Here is a 17,285-nt window from a genome sequence, read left to right as displayed (position 1 = left end):
CCTCCAGTTTGTCTTTTTCTTTTCTGCATCTCTTCATTTCACCTGGCAACTCAAAGCCACTTACTATGGCTCCTTCCTCCTAGCAGCCTTGAGGATATGTCAGACTCTATCTAGCTGGGTCATTCTAGCTTTGAGTCGCTACCTACTGGTATCCTACCAAGCTCTAGCCAATAGAATGCCTCCTGTCCCCAAATCCTTAACAACCTCAGTTATCTTCCAGGTTCTAGCTGACTCCCCTTACCTGGGAAATTCACAGGACTGGAACATAGGAATTTTGATAAGTTACCCTTTCTATGCCTCAGTTTCCTTATCTGGCCAAAGTGGGCTCAGAATGTCCATGGATAATTCTCATACATGGACAAGTTCAAGCCATGCTGATGGCCTTGACACTGACCAGCTGTTTTCCAGGTAGCTTGTCTGGGCTTCATGCAGTATCTGGTGGAAACTGGAGCATCCTCCAAGGGTGTCCCCCTTTACTGCTGAGCCAGGATGGGACTTTGGGGCCCACTTACCTGTCTCTAGGTGCTGCTTCTTCCCTGGCAGCAAGTGGTCCCTCCCCGTTCCCCCCTCTCTTCCTCCTCCCCACAAGCTCCTCAGCTGCCCTGAGCCATGCATACACGTTACCTCTGGTTTGGCTACTGTCCATCGCCCCATCCTGCTGCTTGCCTAAAATGGAAGAGGAATGACAGACACGGAGAGACTTGAGAACACTCATGTGGTCATGACATACATAGACACACAGGAGAGTGGGAAGAGCTTAGGCACACACAGCAGTTTGTAGCTATATGGGGTAGAGGAGGAAAAGTAGGGGCCTGATTGTTGGTAGCCATGACCTTGCCTATGGAGGGGTCTTCTTGATGTCCTATACTTTCCAGGAGCAAGCTGTCAGTACCTGCCAGCATACGTGTTCACTGCATATACTCTGGGCTTCCTGGGTCAAAACCCTATGCAGTGTTTCCCACTGGGCTTTGACCTCAGCTGTACAGTGAGTCTCTAAAGTCAGTACTGGATGGGATCTGCGTCAGGTGAAGTATCTGTGGACATTTTCTGGAAGGCCTGCTGCCTTAAGGGGTGCCCTTTCCTTAGATGTCCCAAAGGAGGTAATTCCCAAGCCATGAACCAACCCAAACCCTTTCTCTGAGGCCACTACTAGGAGGTGTGTTCTTTTAAAGGGATAAGGGCTCTGACTGTTTCATGGACCTGTTGGGCACAGTTAAAGTATGGGATTAGGGTCACTGTGCAGAGGAAATCTAAATGTTGGGTATGTAGTAGCACTAGGAAGAAGGTGCAAAGAGTGGACTCCAGGTAATCCTGTCTGAAGCCTCAGCTTGGGTATAGCCCACAGTTCCAGCCACTCTTTCTTGGAGCTGCACATCTCAAGTGGTAGTTATAGGAATTTAACTGGGGGGCCAGATCTTCACTGGTCCCCATTTAGAGAGAATCTGCCACCACAGAATCAGTTTCCACCTAGTAGCTCATGTCACTAGGGAATCAAAGGACAGACAGGATGTGAGGTAGCTTCTAGGTAATAGGACCACAGCCTGGGGTCCCAAGAATGAAAGAGACACCTCCAGCCATAAGTACAGTATGTATTAGACCCTCTCTGCTCAGGGCCCCTGTGTGGGTTGGTGTAGTTTAGAGGTGAAAGGGATTTCTCTTTCTTTTTATTATTTATGTATGTATTTATTTTTCTCTCTGTGTGTGTGTGTGTGTGTGCGTGCGCGTGTGTGTGCATGCGTGCCTACATGCGTGCCTGCCTGCCTGTCCCATGTCTCTTTCATTTTCATGTGTTTTTTCAGGTCAATGGAGGCCAGAAAAGGACATTGGGGCCTCTGGAGTTGGAGTTACAGGTGGCTGTGAACTTTCCAATATGGTGACTGGGAAGCAAAGTGAGCATCACTAGAAGAGGTAGCCTGGACTAAGGCAGAGCACAGTAGGAAAGGGAGGGACTCTGGAAGAAAAGGGTATATAGGAGTCATGATAAGAGGCGGGAATAGAAGATAAGGGTAGCAGGTTGACATGGAGCACCTTCAGAGCATGTTCACTGGGTTTACAGTCCCACAGGAGTAAGTGAGACAGTAGAAGATGGGGAGGGGTGGGTGCACTGGACAAGATAGATATTGTTTCCCAGAGCCCCCAGGATACGTCTCCAGGATACGTCTCCAGGAAGTTGGCCTACTCTAATTCCCTAAATGTTACAATTCAGCAGTGTTGGAGAAGTTCAAGTAGTCTGTCTGGGAAGGTTTGGATGAAGACTGTCAAATTCAATGAGGAGGGAGGGCCTAAGACCAATCTGTGAAGCATATATATAGGAAGCCAGGAGCTTGAAAAGGAGCTACCAGGGACACCAGTGCAGGTGATGGCAGTTCAAGGGAGAGACCATTGGCTTCAAGGGGAGGAAGTGGATTTCCTAGAGGTCCTTATGTGGAAGGGGCTCCCTGTCAACCAAGCAGAACCAAGAGGGCACTAGGCAAGGTCATTTATCCTAGGGATTCAAGCTAAGCTCAGCTGAGGTCCAGAGACTACCTATCATTTGTCTGTGTATTCCTGGAGCACACATTAAAGCTGTGGGAAATCACTGGGACTTGGTACAGGTGGCAGGAGGCCTTCCAACAGTAGGAAGGTGCACATACAGGAAGCACAGGGCCAGACTGCCAGCTCATGTCTTTAGGTCCCCAGGGACAGGGGACCTTGGGAAAGGGCCTAAGGCTAGGGCAACTAACTTGTCCTTCCTCATTCTGGTCTGTCCCAGTATAGTATAGTATAGTATAGTATAGTATAGTATAGTATAGTATACCCACCCATCTTCTAACATTGGTAGACATGCATCTGGAAATGTCTGTTCCCTACTCATCTGGGGCTGTGGAAAAGAACTGAGGACAGATTGTTCACAAGAGCTACGGTGTGTGCTTGAGTCACAGAGGAACAGGGCCTGGTAAGTGGAAGCTCTGTAACTTCACAGTTTTGATTACCATGACTGGAGGGGGGAGTAGCTAGGTAACCAGGGCCATAAGGAAGCCGGACTCTCTAAAACCCTCTGATTCTGCATTAGTGTCCCTAGGGACAGGGATACCACTTGCTGGAGAGCTTACTCTGACCCACCCCATCCAGCATCCTCTGACCCTGGCTGTCATTTTGGGTCCTATCCCTATGTCCTCATGTGACTTCCACTTTGGACTTTGTGGATGCCCTACCCATCACAGTTTTCCTTATGGAAGTCCAGGATTGGCCAGCAGGCTGATAAAGAAGCAAGAACAGTAACATAGAAGGAAGCTGCCTCATCATCTTTGGACACTGGAATCATGGCTGCCCTACCTTTTTTTTCTTTCTTCTCCTCTTCCTCTCCACCTGCTCCAAGCAATGTAAAGATGATGCCTGTTTGGGAGTTCACACCAACAGCTGTTACCACCATTCTTCCAGAACCTTCCATGACATGAGTGCCTGGCAGAGAAACACAAAAGAACTAAGACAGATTTGCACAGCCTGGTAGGACATACTCAAAAACCACAGACTGGCTCTCAGAGTTTCCCTGAGGCAGGTATTTGTCTCCCTGAAGTCACTGCAGCTGTTGACCCCCACATCTGGACTGCAACCTGTTTCTAGGCTTGGGGTTGTAGGAATGACCCAGAGGACCATAAACTGCTAGGTCTTTGTCATAAACATAGAGGGAGCCACTCACATGGCCCACCTGGGCACCTCTGGTGTTCCTGTTCAGTTTCATATTATATTTCCCATTAAAGTAAAAGTGGGCCGAATGAGAACCTCCTAAAAAAGGAGGAAAGCACACATGGAGTCATCTTCAGAGTCTATATGTGGAGGGATAACAATATGGACCCCAGAAAGCCTTCTGCTTGAGATGTCCCATCCACAATCTCAAAGGACCTCTTTTTTATTTGATTATGAATCATTTTATTTTACATATCAATCCCAGTTCACTATCCCTCTTATCTTCCCATGCCCCATGGACACCCCATCCCACCCCCTATCCCAAGGGAGGGTGAAGCCTTCCATGAGGGATCATCCAAATCTGTCAAGTCATTTGGGATAGGGCCTAGGCTCTCTCCTGTGGGGGTCCATTTCTTTGTCCTGTGGCTGGAGCCACACCACCAGGCCTCTAGTAACCTGTTCTGTCATGGCAGTAGGTAGAATTCTCAGACTCCTCAACAAGAAGGGCTATTTAGGGAGACCTTAGTTAAGGCAAGTTCAGCAGGATGGCTTGAGTGGGGATGCTGGGCCAGGCTTTCAAACTGGCCTTACACTGGGCTGGTTGAGAAGGTGGTCCTTACCTGAGAGCAGCATAGGATCTTTGTCTGCTGATTTGCGTACATGATCCGACTCGCCAGTCAGGGAGCTCTCGTCAATCTTGAGATCATTGCCTTGGATGAGCACACCATCGGCAGGCAGAAGGTCTCCTATAGGCCATCCCAGGCCAGAACCAGAGGCTATGGGTCTGTGGGTCCATGGGACCTCCCTCCCACCTTTCCCAGGGAATGTCCTTTGAGGGGGATCATCCACATCTAACCATGTTGTTCAACTCTTAAGGAACAGGGACAACACTTATATCTTATAGTTGTAGGAGAAGACCACTTTAGAGGTTGAGGCTAGCCTGCTTCCTGTGGACACTGCTGTGTCTCAAACCCCTTTTCTGCCCCTAATCATACCCCCTATGCACCAATCTCAGGCCCCTGTGGGTGAAAACACAGACAACCAGGGAAACAGTCTGAGCTGGGGAGGTTCCTCTGGCTCACCCTTCTCAGAAATGGTATTCAGGCTTTCTGGGCAGGGTGGATGAAGATGGACACACTTACCGTATTTGACCTGGGCAATGTCCCCCACCACCAATGCTGCCACTGGGACCTGGAGGAGCTGCCCATTTCGGATGACAGTAAACTTCTGCTCCTGCTCAATACGGCTCTGAAGACCTCGGAACTGCTTTTCCTTGCTCCAGTCATTGAAGGCCGTGACCAGCACGACACAGATGACAGACAGTAGGATGGCAGCCCCCTCGATCCAGCCAGCTTCAGCCTCTCCCTCATCCTCTGCCCCACCAGAGACATTCCCACAGGCTGTGTCCAAGGATGAAGGAGAACATGAAGGAAGGAGAGGTAAAGTCATGGGAGCCAAGACCTGGAACCTCTCCTATCCCAGAGCCTTGCCCCTCACCTTCACTTTCCTCCCCAGGTGGTGCATAGAAGGAGAGGCCCAGGGAGACGATGGCAGCCACCTCCAGGATGATGAGAGTCACGTCCTGCAGGGCTTCCCAAACCAGTTGCAGGAAGGTCTTGGGCTGCTTGGGGGGTATGAAGTTCTGCCCATAGATCTGCCTGCGTTTCTCCAAGTCATTGGTGTTGTCTGCCAGGCCTACACAGCATCCCAAGAAAGTGGTAGAAGCACAGAAAAAGGTAACACAGGCTAACCCTTGGTACCATAAGTATCCCTGACTAAGCTGCTGCCCTTGTGGCTCTCTGACTATAGCCTGCCTCTCTGGAACTATGGAGTGGATGTCTAGAGAAGGCAGACTAGTACAGACCTGGTACTATAAGACCTAGTACGAAACATAGGGGACCAAGCACAGCCCTCACAGGGAGTATCTAGTCTGAGGAAGGAATGATAACCCAGGAAAGGGTGTTATCAATTTCCTGATGTACTTACAAGACACCAGTCCTGTGGAAGGAGGCCTTGGAACTGAGGATGTCTCAATTACTGAAACACTATGCACCTATGTCTGCTGTCACTTCCATGCCCAAGCTATCTTTGAGGGATGCTTGCAGGGAAATGATAACAGCCAACACAGGAAAGGACATCAAGGATACAGGAGGATACTGTGTCGCCAAATGTAGCCCAAATGTAGCTGAGCCAGGAGCAGAAGAGAGCACCCAATGGTTCCCTGGGTTGAGGGTGGGTAGGGAGGTGAACTAATATCTAAGTGGCTTCAGTGGATTTGTAGGGAGGTTACCAATTAAGGGGATCCAGGTAATATTAGCCCAGTTTTATCCAAGTGACAAATAATTGGCCAGGACCCTCACTTAAGGGATCAGGAAAGCTGTCTGTCTCCTAACACCTAGATTCCATATTTCTCTCAAAGTACTGGTCACTAGGTCCCACACAGGCCTGAAAGATGTGACTGTGTTTGAGATACTGGCACCTTAAAAGTAAGGCAGCCTCTAGACCTTGGCCACCCCACCCTGTGGCCTATTGTATCTAAAGACATACAGGCTTACCTAGCCTAACCTGCAAAGGGGGCAAGGTGCAGGAGAACCAGGGACTAGGGAGATGGATGTGTCCAGAAGCATAGCTATTGAGGAAGACAGAGCAATGTCTTCTGGAGATGGATGGAGGCCTACTTTCTAGACATTTCCCAGGGAAGGACCAGAAAGAAAGAGTGAGTGTGATAGCAAGTTATTATATCCAGAGACCTATATAAGGAGGCTATTTTATGAAAAGAAGACTCAAGGTGGAAGTATGGGGCCTGCAGGGAGAAGCAAGGGCAGAGGTATGTGGTATCTCCCACCTACATGTAGCCTGGGAAATGATCCTCTAGGTTGTACAGGGAGGCTATTCCACAGTGGGGAAGAAGCAACTGTTTACCAGCTCCAGAGGAGGGTGCTGAGGCTGGAGTTTAAAATAACCAACACTGGGAAAGGACAACAGAGTTCCACAGAGGCTGAGCTACCATGACACAGAATTGAAGAGAGGATGACCCAAGGTCTGGTGCCCATAGTGCCCAGGAAGATGGCTCCCCTATACCTAACACCTTCTTAGAGCTTGACTTTGGGGCCAAACATAAGCTCTGGGGTGGGGACTGCATGAACATGGTGGCTTCCACCCATAGCCACTCTGCAAAATTCAGTGGCCAGCCTCCCCAGGAGCCCCATGGTTGGCTTTGGTATTGCAATGACTCCTCATCCAATTCTTTCCCTTGTCATCTCTGAGGATGAGAGATAGGGGTGGCTAAGGCTGAGGAGACTGTCAGTGGTTCATCTGGAGAACAAGAAGAGGAAAGGAAAGGGAAGTTCCAGCACAGGTCCTCTCAGTCCTAACATGAGACACTTCAATCACTGCAGGGTCCAGGGGCAGAAAAGGCCTTAACTCATGGCTCCAGGACCCTGGAGGTGACCTCCATATAGATCTCAGGCAAGTGAGAAATTGCCATACCCTTATCCTTGATTGGCAAACTTCTCAGCAGGTTGATCCCCCTCAGGTTCACCCAGGACTGCAGTGCTATACCCCAAAGGGACCAGCTCCATGCTGGCACCTAGTGGCTGGATGGCAGCTTGAAGCTCCCACCAGAATCATTGGCATGGCTTGTACCACCTGCTGAAGAAGCTGAGTGGTGAATAAAAGGGCCATCCAGTCCACGGAGCATGCCCAGCAGGCTGGGCTTAGGAAGGCTCATAAGACTAAGCTTCAGATTGCTCACCAATAAGGAAGTGCTGACGGTGGGCCTTTTGCAGAGGAGCAGGGTGGAGCTTGAATGAAGTGGAAGCGACTGACAACAGCAAAAGTTGCAAGCAGCACAGCCTTGGCATGTCCACACCATCTAGCCACATGGTGTCCTTCCCACCCAGAAGGGGTGCAGCTGTCTATGCCTTTCTCTCCCTGGCCTCATTGAACCTGGGCTGGGCTGGCAGCTCAGATTTCTGCTGGGGCCAAAAGACCTCTTCTGAAGGCCCACAGCTTTCCCAATATGGTGTCTGGGAGACCTCAGCCTCTGTGGTAGCAGTGGCGGGGGTAGGGGCCAAGCTGAGGAGGCCCAGCCTTTCTTCCAGATTGAGCCTTTTCTCCTTCAACTTCAGGAGCTATGGGAGATGCAACACTTCAAGGGATGAACCAGTACTCTGAGCTCCTAGACACTTGGAGTCCACATTGCCTTTGGCCTGGAGCCCCCAGAGAGGGAAGTGACCCATTCTAGCTTCTAGAAAGCCTGACTTCCATGGCAACATGTGATTCTGCTTCCTGACTATCCCATTTCACATGCCCAGATTGTTCCCAAGGTCAGTGAGGCCCTTGGTCCCTTTCCCCCAGGAGCTCACTCCCTTCCATTCTCCTCCTCTGCCTTGCCCTTGGACTTGGATTGTCCTTGCTGCTGCCAACAATGCTCCCCAATCCCCTTTCCTGAGACTGGCAGTTGCCTTCAGATTGGCCCTGAAGCTTTGGCCTTTCCGTAGGGTTTGGGGTTCCGACAGCTGCTACAACTGCCATGGTACCATTGTGTGTGTGTGTGTGTGTGTGTGTGTGTGTGTGTGTGTGTGTGTGTGTGTGGTAGAGAAGGCAGCTGTGACCCCCTCTGATTCTAAGCATGTCTAACCTAGCAGGTCCAAGACATGGGGACGGAGGCTGGGTGGTTGGCATGGACACAGTTGGGCTGTTTGCCCAGAGCAGAAGCCAGATACCATCAGAATTGGATTAGGACCACATTGTGTTGGCTCTCAGCTAATCTGCCTCCTTCTTATGGCTGCTTGTGGAGAGCAGACAAGGAAGGCAGGGTGCCCCATAACCAGCCTGTACTGAGGCTCCTCACAAGCAGGCAGGCCTTTCTTCAGGATGGGTTCTGGAATCCTTCTGAGTAGCTAAAGAGGCTGAGAGATTAGTGAATTGGTGCAATAACTGCCAAAGTCCTAACTACATACCTACCTGGCCGCTTGTCATCTGCCAATCCCTTCTGGGTACCAGAGGATTGGCATGGGGTCAAAAGTATAGTTAAGTCTGCCCCTTCCACTAAGTAGGCTGTGGAGCCTGCCTGCTCAAAGCTTGCTGCGCTAAGTAAATGGAGGGGTGAAAATCACCTGCTTCTGGCCCCAGGCAGCTGGGCCTTAGGAGCCTAGGGGGAAGAGCTGGTCCTTGGTCTGCCATGGGAACCTAGGGTCTCAGGGGCTTTTCAGGGGTTGAGCCACCCACCTGGGCACCTGCCCTTCTCCATGCCCACCCCATTTACAGGAACCAGATGAGCTTTGGAGCTCCATGGCAGAATCGGGCAGGTTCCCAGGGGCCTTGACATTTTAAATATTTAACAAGGCCTGACAGGCAGAGGGAAGAGCTGCCAGCCATAGCCCATCTGCTTCCTTTGATCTGGGAGAGGCCAGAGCCCTTGTGGCTAAATGGCCCTCTACCCCAGCCTTCTCAGAGGCCCCAAGTCCTCAGGGGGCTGGGTGGACACGGAGGAGGACAGAAAGAGATCCTTTGGCATGAAGCCCAGCCATCTGCCCCGACAGAGTGCTGCTTCAGGCTGGTTATGTGTGTGTGTGGTAGGCAGTCTGAATAGGCTGTCCATGGGTGTGCAGCAACTCTTTAGCTCAGTTTAGGAAGGTCCAGATAGCCCAAGGAGGCCACCATACCTGGAGTTCTTAACCTGGCCCATGGGCCTGCCTTCTCCTATCTCTCTAATGCTCCATTGGGCCCATGAACCACTTCCAATAGACAGATGATTTCTTCAACCCATTTTGGGCAAGGTTTAAGAGCATATGGTGTGAGCTCTAGAGGCTCTGAATGGAGGCAAGGGCAGAACAAGGAGGCTTGAGGCGATGAGCATAAGTGTTGCAAGCAAAGGATTGTTTTACAAAGAAGACTGGGCAAGAGCTGGTGATGGGTAGAATGGGGAGCCAGGGATTAGGAGGAACCCAGGTGGTGACCAGGACTTGCAGGACTGGGTGGTCCAAAATGCCACCACTGAGATGGGTGGTTGATAAAATCAATCTTCACTGGCTGGGAAGCAGGCCTGGCATCAGGTTGGGATAGTTACAGCAATCCTGCCAGGCCAGTGTCAGATGAGCCAGAAAGGGTTCCAGCTCTTGAAATCTGGGATAGATTTGGCTCTTTGGTAATCCAGTCTCACAGAAGACTCCAGAATCATGGAGTTGAAAACCCAAGATGACAATCAGACCTCACTCAAGATCTTCTAGAGGATTCTCACCTTGTTTCTTCTCCAGAGGCTGACTTGCACTGCCTTAGGCTTTATCTGCCTGGGACAGCCTGGGACTACTGTCACTTTTTTTCGTGTGTGTGTGTGTGTGTGTGTGTGTGTGTGTGTGTGTGTGTGTTCATATGTTCATGACCAAAGGTCAATGTCATATGTCTTCCTCCACCTAATTGTTTGTGATAAAGTCTTTCACTGAAATTAGAGTTCACTGATTGGCTACATGGGTTGATATACAGCTCCCATGGATTCTCCTATCTGTGCTTCCTTAGTGCTGCGATTATAGGAACATACTCCATGATCAGCTTTTTACATGGGTGCTGAAAACTCAAATGCATGCCCTCATATTTGCACAGCAAGCACATCACTGAGCAATCACCTCAGTCCCAATGACTGCCACTGTTAATGGTACAGTGTGACGATTGGTCCCTACTTTTCATCTGCTGTTCCCACAAGACTCAAATATCTCTGTGCCATCCTTATGTGACTCCTGTAGCTTAAAGCACAGAGGACCTCCACAGTGCACCTCCCCCTTTTTTTATTCCTCTTAACTGAGCCCAGGTTTATGCACCTGAAGTCCAAATATATAGCCAGAGACCATTGTTTCCTCATGCTTTGGTAAGAGATAGTTGACCGTGCCCTGTTTCTTGAAAAGAAGTTCAGAGTTTCCATTCAGACCTTCCACCTTTGGTGGTTCTCATTTGTCATTATGTCTCTTTTCCTCTTGTAGGGTGGAAAGTGACTGATCACAGAGGTGTGGAGGAGGTCTCAGCTCACATTCTCAGAATTTAGTTGCCCAGAGGATGACAATCTCCCCATGCACAAGGCACCTCCCATTCAAGACCAAGTGGCTGAGCAGAGGGTAACAATCAGAATTTGTGTTCTGTGTCCTGCAAGGGTCAACTGAGGCTTACCTCCACAGAGCCATTCAAGGCAGTCATACTAGCCAGAACACAGAAACCCACGTGTGCCCCAAGGGTAAGGCAGACCCTGAGTTCCTAGGATATCCCTTTCCCCGCCCAACCCGGTGGACTTACCCTCAGTAGGCGATGTCTTCAGCCTCCTGCACAGCCCACTGACGTCTCCATAGGCTTCCTGAATCTTCTGCAGTGCCTCAGCACCTCGGAGCTCCATGAGGCTGCGTAGCTCTGCTAGTGTGCACCCAAAGCCACCCACATGGGGCACTTCCCGCTGCTGCTGCTGCTGCGGCTTGGGGTGGAACTCGATGGAACTGTTCGCCATGTCACCCATCCTGTCTGTCAGGCCTTCTCACAGGTGCAGCTTTGACTCAGGTGTAGCTAAGGACAGGTGGCCACCTAAGATCCCAGCGCTGAGGTGAGGCAAGGTGGTGGTGGGAAAGAGGCTAAGTGTGAACACCTGGGGAAAAGGAGGCACAAAGAGGCCCAAGGGACTGGGTCAGACAAAATGAAGGCCCAGAGTTCTGGGAGTATTGGACCCATCTTCATTCAGTGTACTCGATGACTCACAAATACCAAATTGACCGTCCAGGTCTCACCTGCTAGACCGGCCCCACTAGTCCTGCCTATCATGAGCCCAGAGCTAGAGGGTTTGTTAGGTGGGGAAGCAGGGGGTGGTGGGACCCTTCTGCCACCAGCACCAGCCAGCTCTCACTGCCTCTCTAAACCACTTGAAACCCCATTTTGAAGTAAGGCAATGTATTTGGGGTCATCGGGATCTGCTCTTGCTTCATTTGCACAAGGGATCAGTGCTTACAACCAGCTTCGTGCTTTGCCCTCTCATCTTCCTATTCTTGCCTGAGCAAGACTTGCTGAGTGCCATTGCCATGTCTGAAATCCCCAGAAGTCCTCAGTGACTCAGGCCTGGGCTGTGCACAGGAGGGTATACTGAGCAATGGAAAGGGCCAGCTACACTACTTGTCAAGATTGAGCGTGCAGGGTGTTTCTCCAGTCATCAGGGTACCTGGGGGTGGGAGGAGGATGGAAGGAAGCAACCACAAGTCACTAGTGACTCTGATGACATAGGAACTAAGGTTTTCCCTTCTGAAAACATCAACCTGGCTGTGGTGGTGAAAGCCTTTACTCCCAGCTCTTGGGAGGCAGAGCATGTGGATCTCTGTGAGTTTGAGGCCAGCCTGCTCTACAAAATGAGTTCCAGCACAGCCAGGGCTGTTACACAGAGAAACCCGTCTTGAAAAAAAATAAAAGAAACAAATCTAAAACCTTAAACAACCATCCAGGTCACAGCACTTCCCCTATTGTAGGGCTCCCTGAGTCTATTATCTTTCTATCCTTTGCACCGGGGCTCCTTGCCTCACCTAAGGAACCGCTGCCTTCTGTTATTGATGTCTGTAGCCTTCCTGGGGTCTGACAGCGGGGACATTCTCCTGTTGGACCTGTCCTTCTCCTGCATTTGTCCTCTTAGAACTGAATTATTCTCAGAGTATAAGGCTGTGGTCTTTGTGTCATCAAACAGCCTCCTGGCACTGTGCTTGGCTGGAATAGACCTCTCACCTTTGGGTAGAAACTCCTGGCTCACAACAACGCTCTCAAAATCAGAATTCAGACATCTATCTAGGTTTCTGATCTAGACCCACCCATGGAAAAACAATAACCCAGAGCCTAGAAGAAAGGAAAAAAAGCCCTCGTGTAGTTAAAATAGCGGTAAACTCCATGGCTCTCTATCAGGAGTTGCCCAGTGGGTTAGATCCTTTGAGCCCTATGTTGTGCCATGAACTGAGAAATCACATTTACAGGAAGAGCACATGCTCCAAACATAGAGGCCTCAGCTCTCAAGAAAAAGTGTGTATGCCTATGTGCAAGGTCTGGTGGACAGGATGAGGAACACTTATAAAATGTCCATTCCAATTGGTCACCATTTCACAATTTGGAACCTGGAGTATTAACTATATTTTCACTTTTCTACATGGACCAGCTTTCACTTCTGGAAGATGTGGGGTGACTTCACCATCTTCTCAATCCTGTGTACCTGTCTCCCACCAATTTTTCCAGTTGGTTGTCTAAAAAACATTTCTTGGGCATCTAGTACATGGTAGGCACTGACTTGTTGTGCTAAAGGTCAACAAAACTAAACTAATAGCTTTTCTCTGTGTGGGTAAGCTATAGAAACAAGGTTTGGTTCATATGCCTAAAGCCCTAGGGTTTTGGGAAGGACAAAGGGAAGAAAAGACTGAAAGGGGAAGAAACAGCTAAGCAAGGCTGAGGGAGGGGGCAGGGAATGCGGCCCTTCTGCTTGACTGAGCAGCAGCATCTGGAAGCACTGGCTGGGGATGGCAGGGGCAAGCAGTGGGCGCACAGGAAGCTGGACAGAATGTACTCATTTCACTGGCGCTCTGTGAATTCGCCATTCCAATCACCTAGAAGGGGGTGACAAATATCACTCTGTTGCCACTGCAAGAAGTCAAAGCTTGGTTAAGGGAAATAACAGAGCCAGAGGAAATTGAGACTGCCGCCTCAATGTAGCCATGTTAGCTTTCCACTGATAACACGCCTTCCTCAATCCCTACCACAGGTGAGCTTGGCTTACGACCATATCCTGACTACCTCCTCCCCTCCTCTCTCTGATCATAGCTCCATTGCTCCCAGAAGCCCCAGAGCATAAGCAGTTGGATGTAGCTGTCAGGTTTGAGTTCTGTCCTCTACTTCTGCCACCCCCAGCCTGCTGGCTGCTCGAGAAGATGAATGGGTCTGGTTTGTCAGGGTACACACTGTCTTCAGCCAGCACGCCCCCATGAGTCAGCTTCTTAGGCCCTAGTCAGGCAAGGCTGCTAGGAAAGGCCAGATCAACAGGGCTATAAGTACCCAGATATTGGTAAATGACATGAGAGGGTTCTCATTGGCCCTCGGACCCTTTCAGCCCTTGTGGAGGGGTGGCCAGTACTTGCCCCAGGCTTTGATGCTCTCATAGGCAAAGACTCAGTACTACATTCACTCACCCCATTCTTGACGCCCTAGGACTTCAGCCGAGAACCTGCATGTCCCTAACTGTGTTGCCTAAGGACTCCATAAGGACTCTGTGGAAAAGGGAAGCCAGACGAAGGATTTTACTCCTTGGAAGCTCAATAATCTTTTCAGCTATTCTTCCCACCTGGAAATAAGGGTGCTCTTAGACTTGGGGTGTGAAGTGAAAAGCCTATTGAGTGAGCTCTGAGATGGGTGCATGTTCTTCAGAGTAGGTACCTGTAGGTCACTACTATAGGCACCCAGACCCAGGAGTCCTGGAGGAGGCCAGGGCTTCCCTAATGTAACTGAAGCATTTTTGTCACCCCCTCTTTCTCCCTGTCCATAACCTGAAATGTAGAGCTACTCCTGATTTGGAATGCTATCCCTGCTGAAGATGCTTGGATCTTTGGTGTCTCATAGTTACAGCCCTGGGTAGGGAGGTAAAGCTACTGGTTTGATGAGGTTAACCCATGTTATCTCCCTTTAGCCCAAGGGACTGTTGGTGCTCATTGCACCCCTGCTCCTGTGTGACTGTCCTGGGTCATGTTGTCCCTCAGTGTCACCCAACCCCATGACTGCCAGTTGTGGCTAGCTCTGTTTCCCCATTTCCCACTAAGCAAACCTGACAACCTGTCTGCCAGCAAAGAGATCTCCCTACAGGCTAGCAACTAGTGGCCATGCTGCATTGAAATCCCTTTCTCTGGCTTAGGCACCAGCACTTCAGAGAACTCTTCCTATAATCCACGATTGGTTCTGCCACATACTGCTTTAATCTCTAGGCCCAATCAAGAAGACCAAATTCCTTCAAAGCACCTTCCAGCTGTCCCTGACTTGTTCCCCATGCTCCACACCAGCCTACCAGTGGCCATCATTCACTCTACTAGAGACCATCTCTGAACTCCAACAACACATCTTTCTCTCTCATCATCATCTGCTGGCATCCAATGGCTTACATTAGTCAAAGAATGTATCTACCAGTTAGCTTTCCAGTCATAATTAATTGCTGCTGAGCCCAAGATCCCATGATCCATTTCTACTTCCCAGAGCTGGGGATATCCATGAAAAGAAGTACCTTTACCTGCATCGTTATTTGTTTGAGACACATTGTTGACCACTAAGTTGCCAAGGTGCATTGAGTGATCTATCCCAAATGGTGATGGGACTGGAGAAATTAGTGAGAGGGGGCCTGGTCCACAGAGAAGGAGCTTAGAACTCTGGAAGGTGGCAGCACTATCCTGGACAGCATGAAGCCAATAAGGGTAGATACTCATATTTTTCTCATCTTCATTCACACAATAGGCCACAGTTCACATAGACTGACTCTTGTCTGTTGTAAAGAAATACACATGTTCTCTTCATCCCTGGGTAGTCTATAAACCTGGATGATGGTCTCCTCCAGTTTTAATCAGGACAGCAGTCATCACTGAAATGTCCAAGAGCAGAAGTGACTGGCCCTATCAGTTCTGTAGGCCTGACAGAGTTTCCGGCCTGGGCTGGCTGCCGAGAACAGGCTGTAGGCATCAAAAGGGCAGGGAATGTACCATTTCTGTGCTCTTTCATCTTTCAGACCTTAATTGGCTTAATTGAATTGAGAACCTCCTCAGAGGGGCACTTGGACCTTCTGGTATTTGCTCCATCCTGGCACAAACTGGCCAACATCATGGATTAGATAGAGCAGAAACCTGCATTGGGTTTGCTGGCTTAGTTCACCCTCATTGTATGACTATCAACAGGTTGCTACATTAGGAGACAGTGGGGATGTTGATAGCACAAGTCCAGACTCATCACTCAGATGCCTTCTGGACTCTTCCCTCTAATGAGGCCTGGACATTTTAATCCCTCATATCCAAATGGAGTACCTACTTTTCTGTTGACTCAAATCTGCTTGATCAGAAGACAGGCTCTTCCTTCCTGGTGTCCTCTCCCCCTCTCTCGCTTCCTTCTCCTTCTCTCTCTCTCACCACCTTGAATGGGTTCTCTGCCAGCTCCTTCAATTTAATATATGTGTGCTTCCCTTGACCCTAAACAGCTCTTGTCCTTCAGAAAGCTGTACAGTTTCTGAGGGAAGGACCCTCTACTTCTGGGATTCTAGTGACACCACTCTTAACACTGAACTTTGAGTTGTTAGTGTCCATGGGATAACAATACCTACAATAGCCACTAACCCTTACTGCAGTTCACTGTGCATAATGCCTGTTTTACACATGGGACCAGAGAACTCAGACATCAAGTGCTTGTTTGATGGCCAGAGTTGAGTCTCAGCCACCCACACTAGCAAACCTTGTTACCCTGAGCAGCTTCCCTAGCAGGTTCAGATGGAACCCTCTGATCTACTTGCTCTGTGGAGCTTCCCAGCCTTATGTTCAAAGGGGTCCAGGGTAAGAGAGCAAAGTCCATCTCCCATGTCAGAACTAAAATAAAAGCATTAAAATCAATTACACTGTCAAGTTGGAAACAGTCCAGGACTCCTCTCACCCAGCACGAGCCAACTCTGTGGGGACACATGTCCCATACTAGTGGTAGGGCATCTGGCCACCAAGTGCTGCCACTGTTCTTGCTGAATACCAGCACAAGCTGCAGGCCAAAAAGTCCCAGTCCCGAGTTGTTTCCTTGTTCCTGGGCCCTGGGAGACAAGAATAGTCCCCCTCCCCCTGCACAAATCCAGTATATGGCGCTTGGGCTTGCCAATGTCCTGGTGCTAGAGCCAGTCCAGGACCTACACAAACAGTCCATCTGGATGGACATGAGGCAGAAGCCTGGCCTGATCTGGCACACACTTCTACCTTGTGCCCCCTCACCACCAGCCAGCTAATATCTCCCTATGGACTCACCAAGTTAGGACTCTCCTTCCAGATATGACTAGGGCTCAGCAGTGTGACTCACTGGGGGTTCCTTGAATTAATAGGTCTTGGCCATTCTCTATCTCCAGGCACCTGGAAAATATCAGCTTGTCCATGTAGTGGAGAGAACAAATCCAGGAGCAGGAGCAGAGGCCTAACCCCTGCCTTATAGTCAGACATCCCAGCCACACTTGCACACTGGGTGGGGCCTGGGGCCCAGCTAGGGAGCAGGTGGGGAGAAGGTCTGGGAGGAGGGTATCTTGCAAGGCAGCTGGCTGTCCACTCCTGGATCTAACATGATGGGGCAAATATAGGCTTGGCTTGGGGCCCTGGAGCTGGTACTTTAACCCTTGATTTTCCACATTTCCCCTCTAAGTATAGGGTTTTTGTCTTTTGGTCTACTTTGGCCCCTGCCCCTCTGCTTGATGCATCTTGGTGACCACCCAAGGACAAGACATGCATGCAGCCAGAGAGGGGGAGGGGAGGAGCCAGGCAGAGAACAGCCTCATTAATATTTCAGAGACACTGTCACTGCCGCTCTTGGGACCTCACAGCCCCACCACTCTTGTTGGTAGAAAGAGGAGGATGGGA

General features: G+C 50.0%; 1 protein-coding gene across 7 annotated transcripts in view; it reads right to left on the bottom strand.

The window, feature by feature from the left end:
* The window catches only part of Atp2b3 (ATPase plasma membrane Ca2+ transporting 3), a 44,889-nt gene extending 33,570 nt beyond the window's left edge, over positions 1-11,319 (bottom strand). For 3 of the 7 annotated variants that reach the window (XM_051178281.1, XM_051178283.1, XM_051178288.1), the window contains exons 1-6: positions 10,951-11,319; positions 5,164-5,361; positions 4,809-5,066; positions 4,287-4,412; positions 3,316-3,441; positions 625-666 (exon numbers count right to left, since the gene is read on the bottom strand). In XM_051178281.1, the coding sequence (XP_051034238.1) occupies positions 625-666; positions 3,316-3,441; positions 4,287-4,412; positions 4,809-5,066; positions 5,164-5,361; positions 10,951-11,164 (964 nt within the window). In that variant the 5' untranslated portion in view covers positions 11,165-11,319. The remainder of the gene's footprint in view (positions 1-624; positions 667-3,315; positions 3,442-4,286; positions 4,413-4,808; positions 5,067-5,163; positions 5,362-10,950) is intronic. The other 4 variants (XM_051178282.1, XM_051178284.1, XM_051178286.1 and 1 more) reach the window with 3 other exon arrangements.
* Between the last annotated feature and the right edge of the window lie 5,966 nt (positions 11,320-17,285).

The sequence above is a fragment of the Phodopus roborovskii genome, unplaced genomic scaffold (genome assembly GCF_943737965.1).
Source record: "Phodopus roborovskii unplaced genomic scaffold, PHOROB, whole genome shotgun sequence".
Taxonomy (NCBI): Eukaryota; Metazoa; Chordata; class Mammalia; order Rodentia; family Cricetidae; genus Phodopus; species Phodopus roborovskii.
This window is presented reverse-complemented; position numbering and strand designations above follow the sequence as displayed.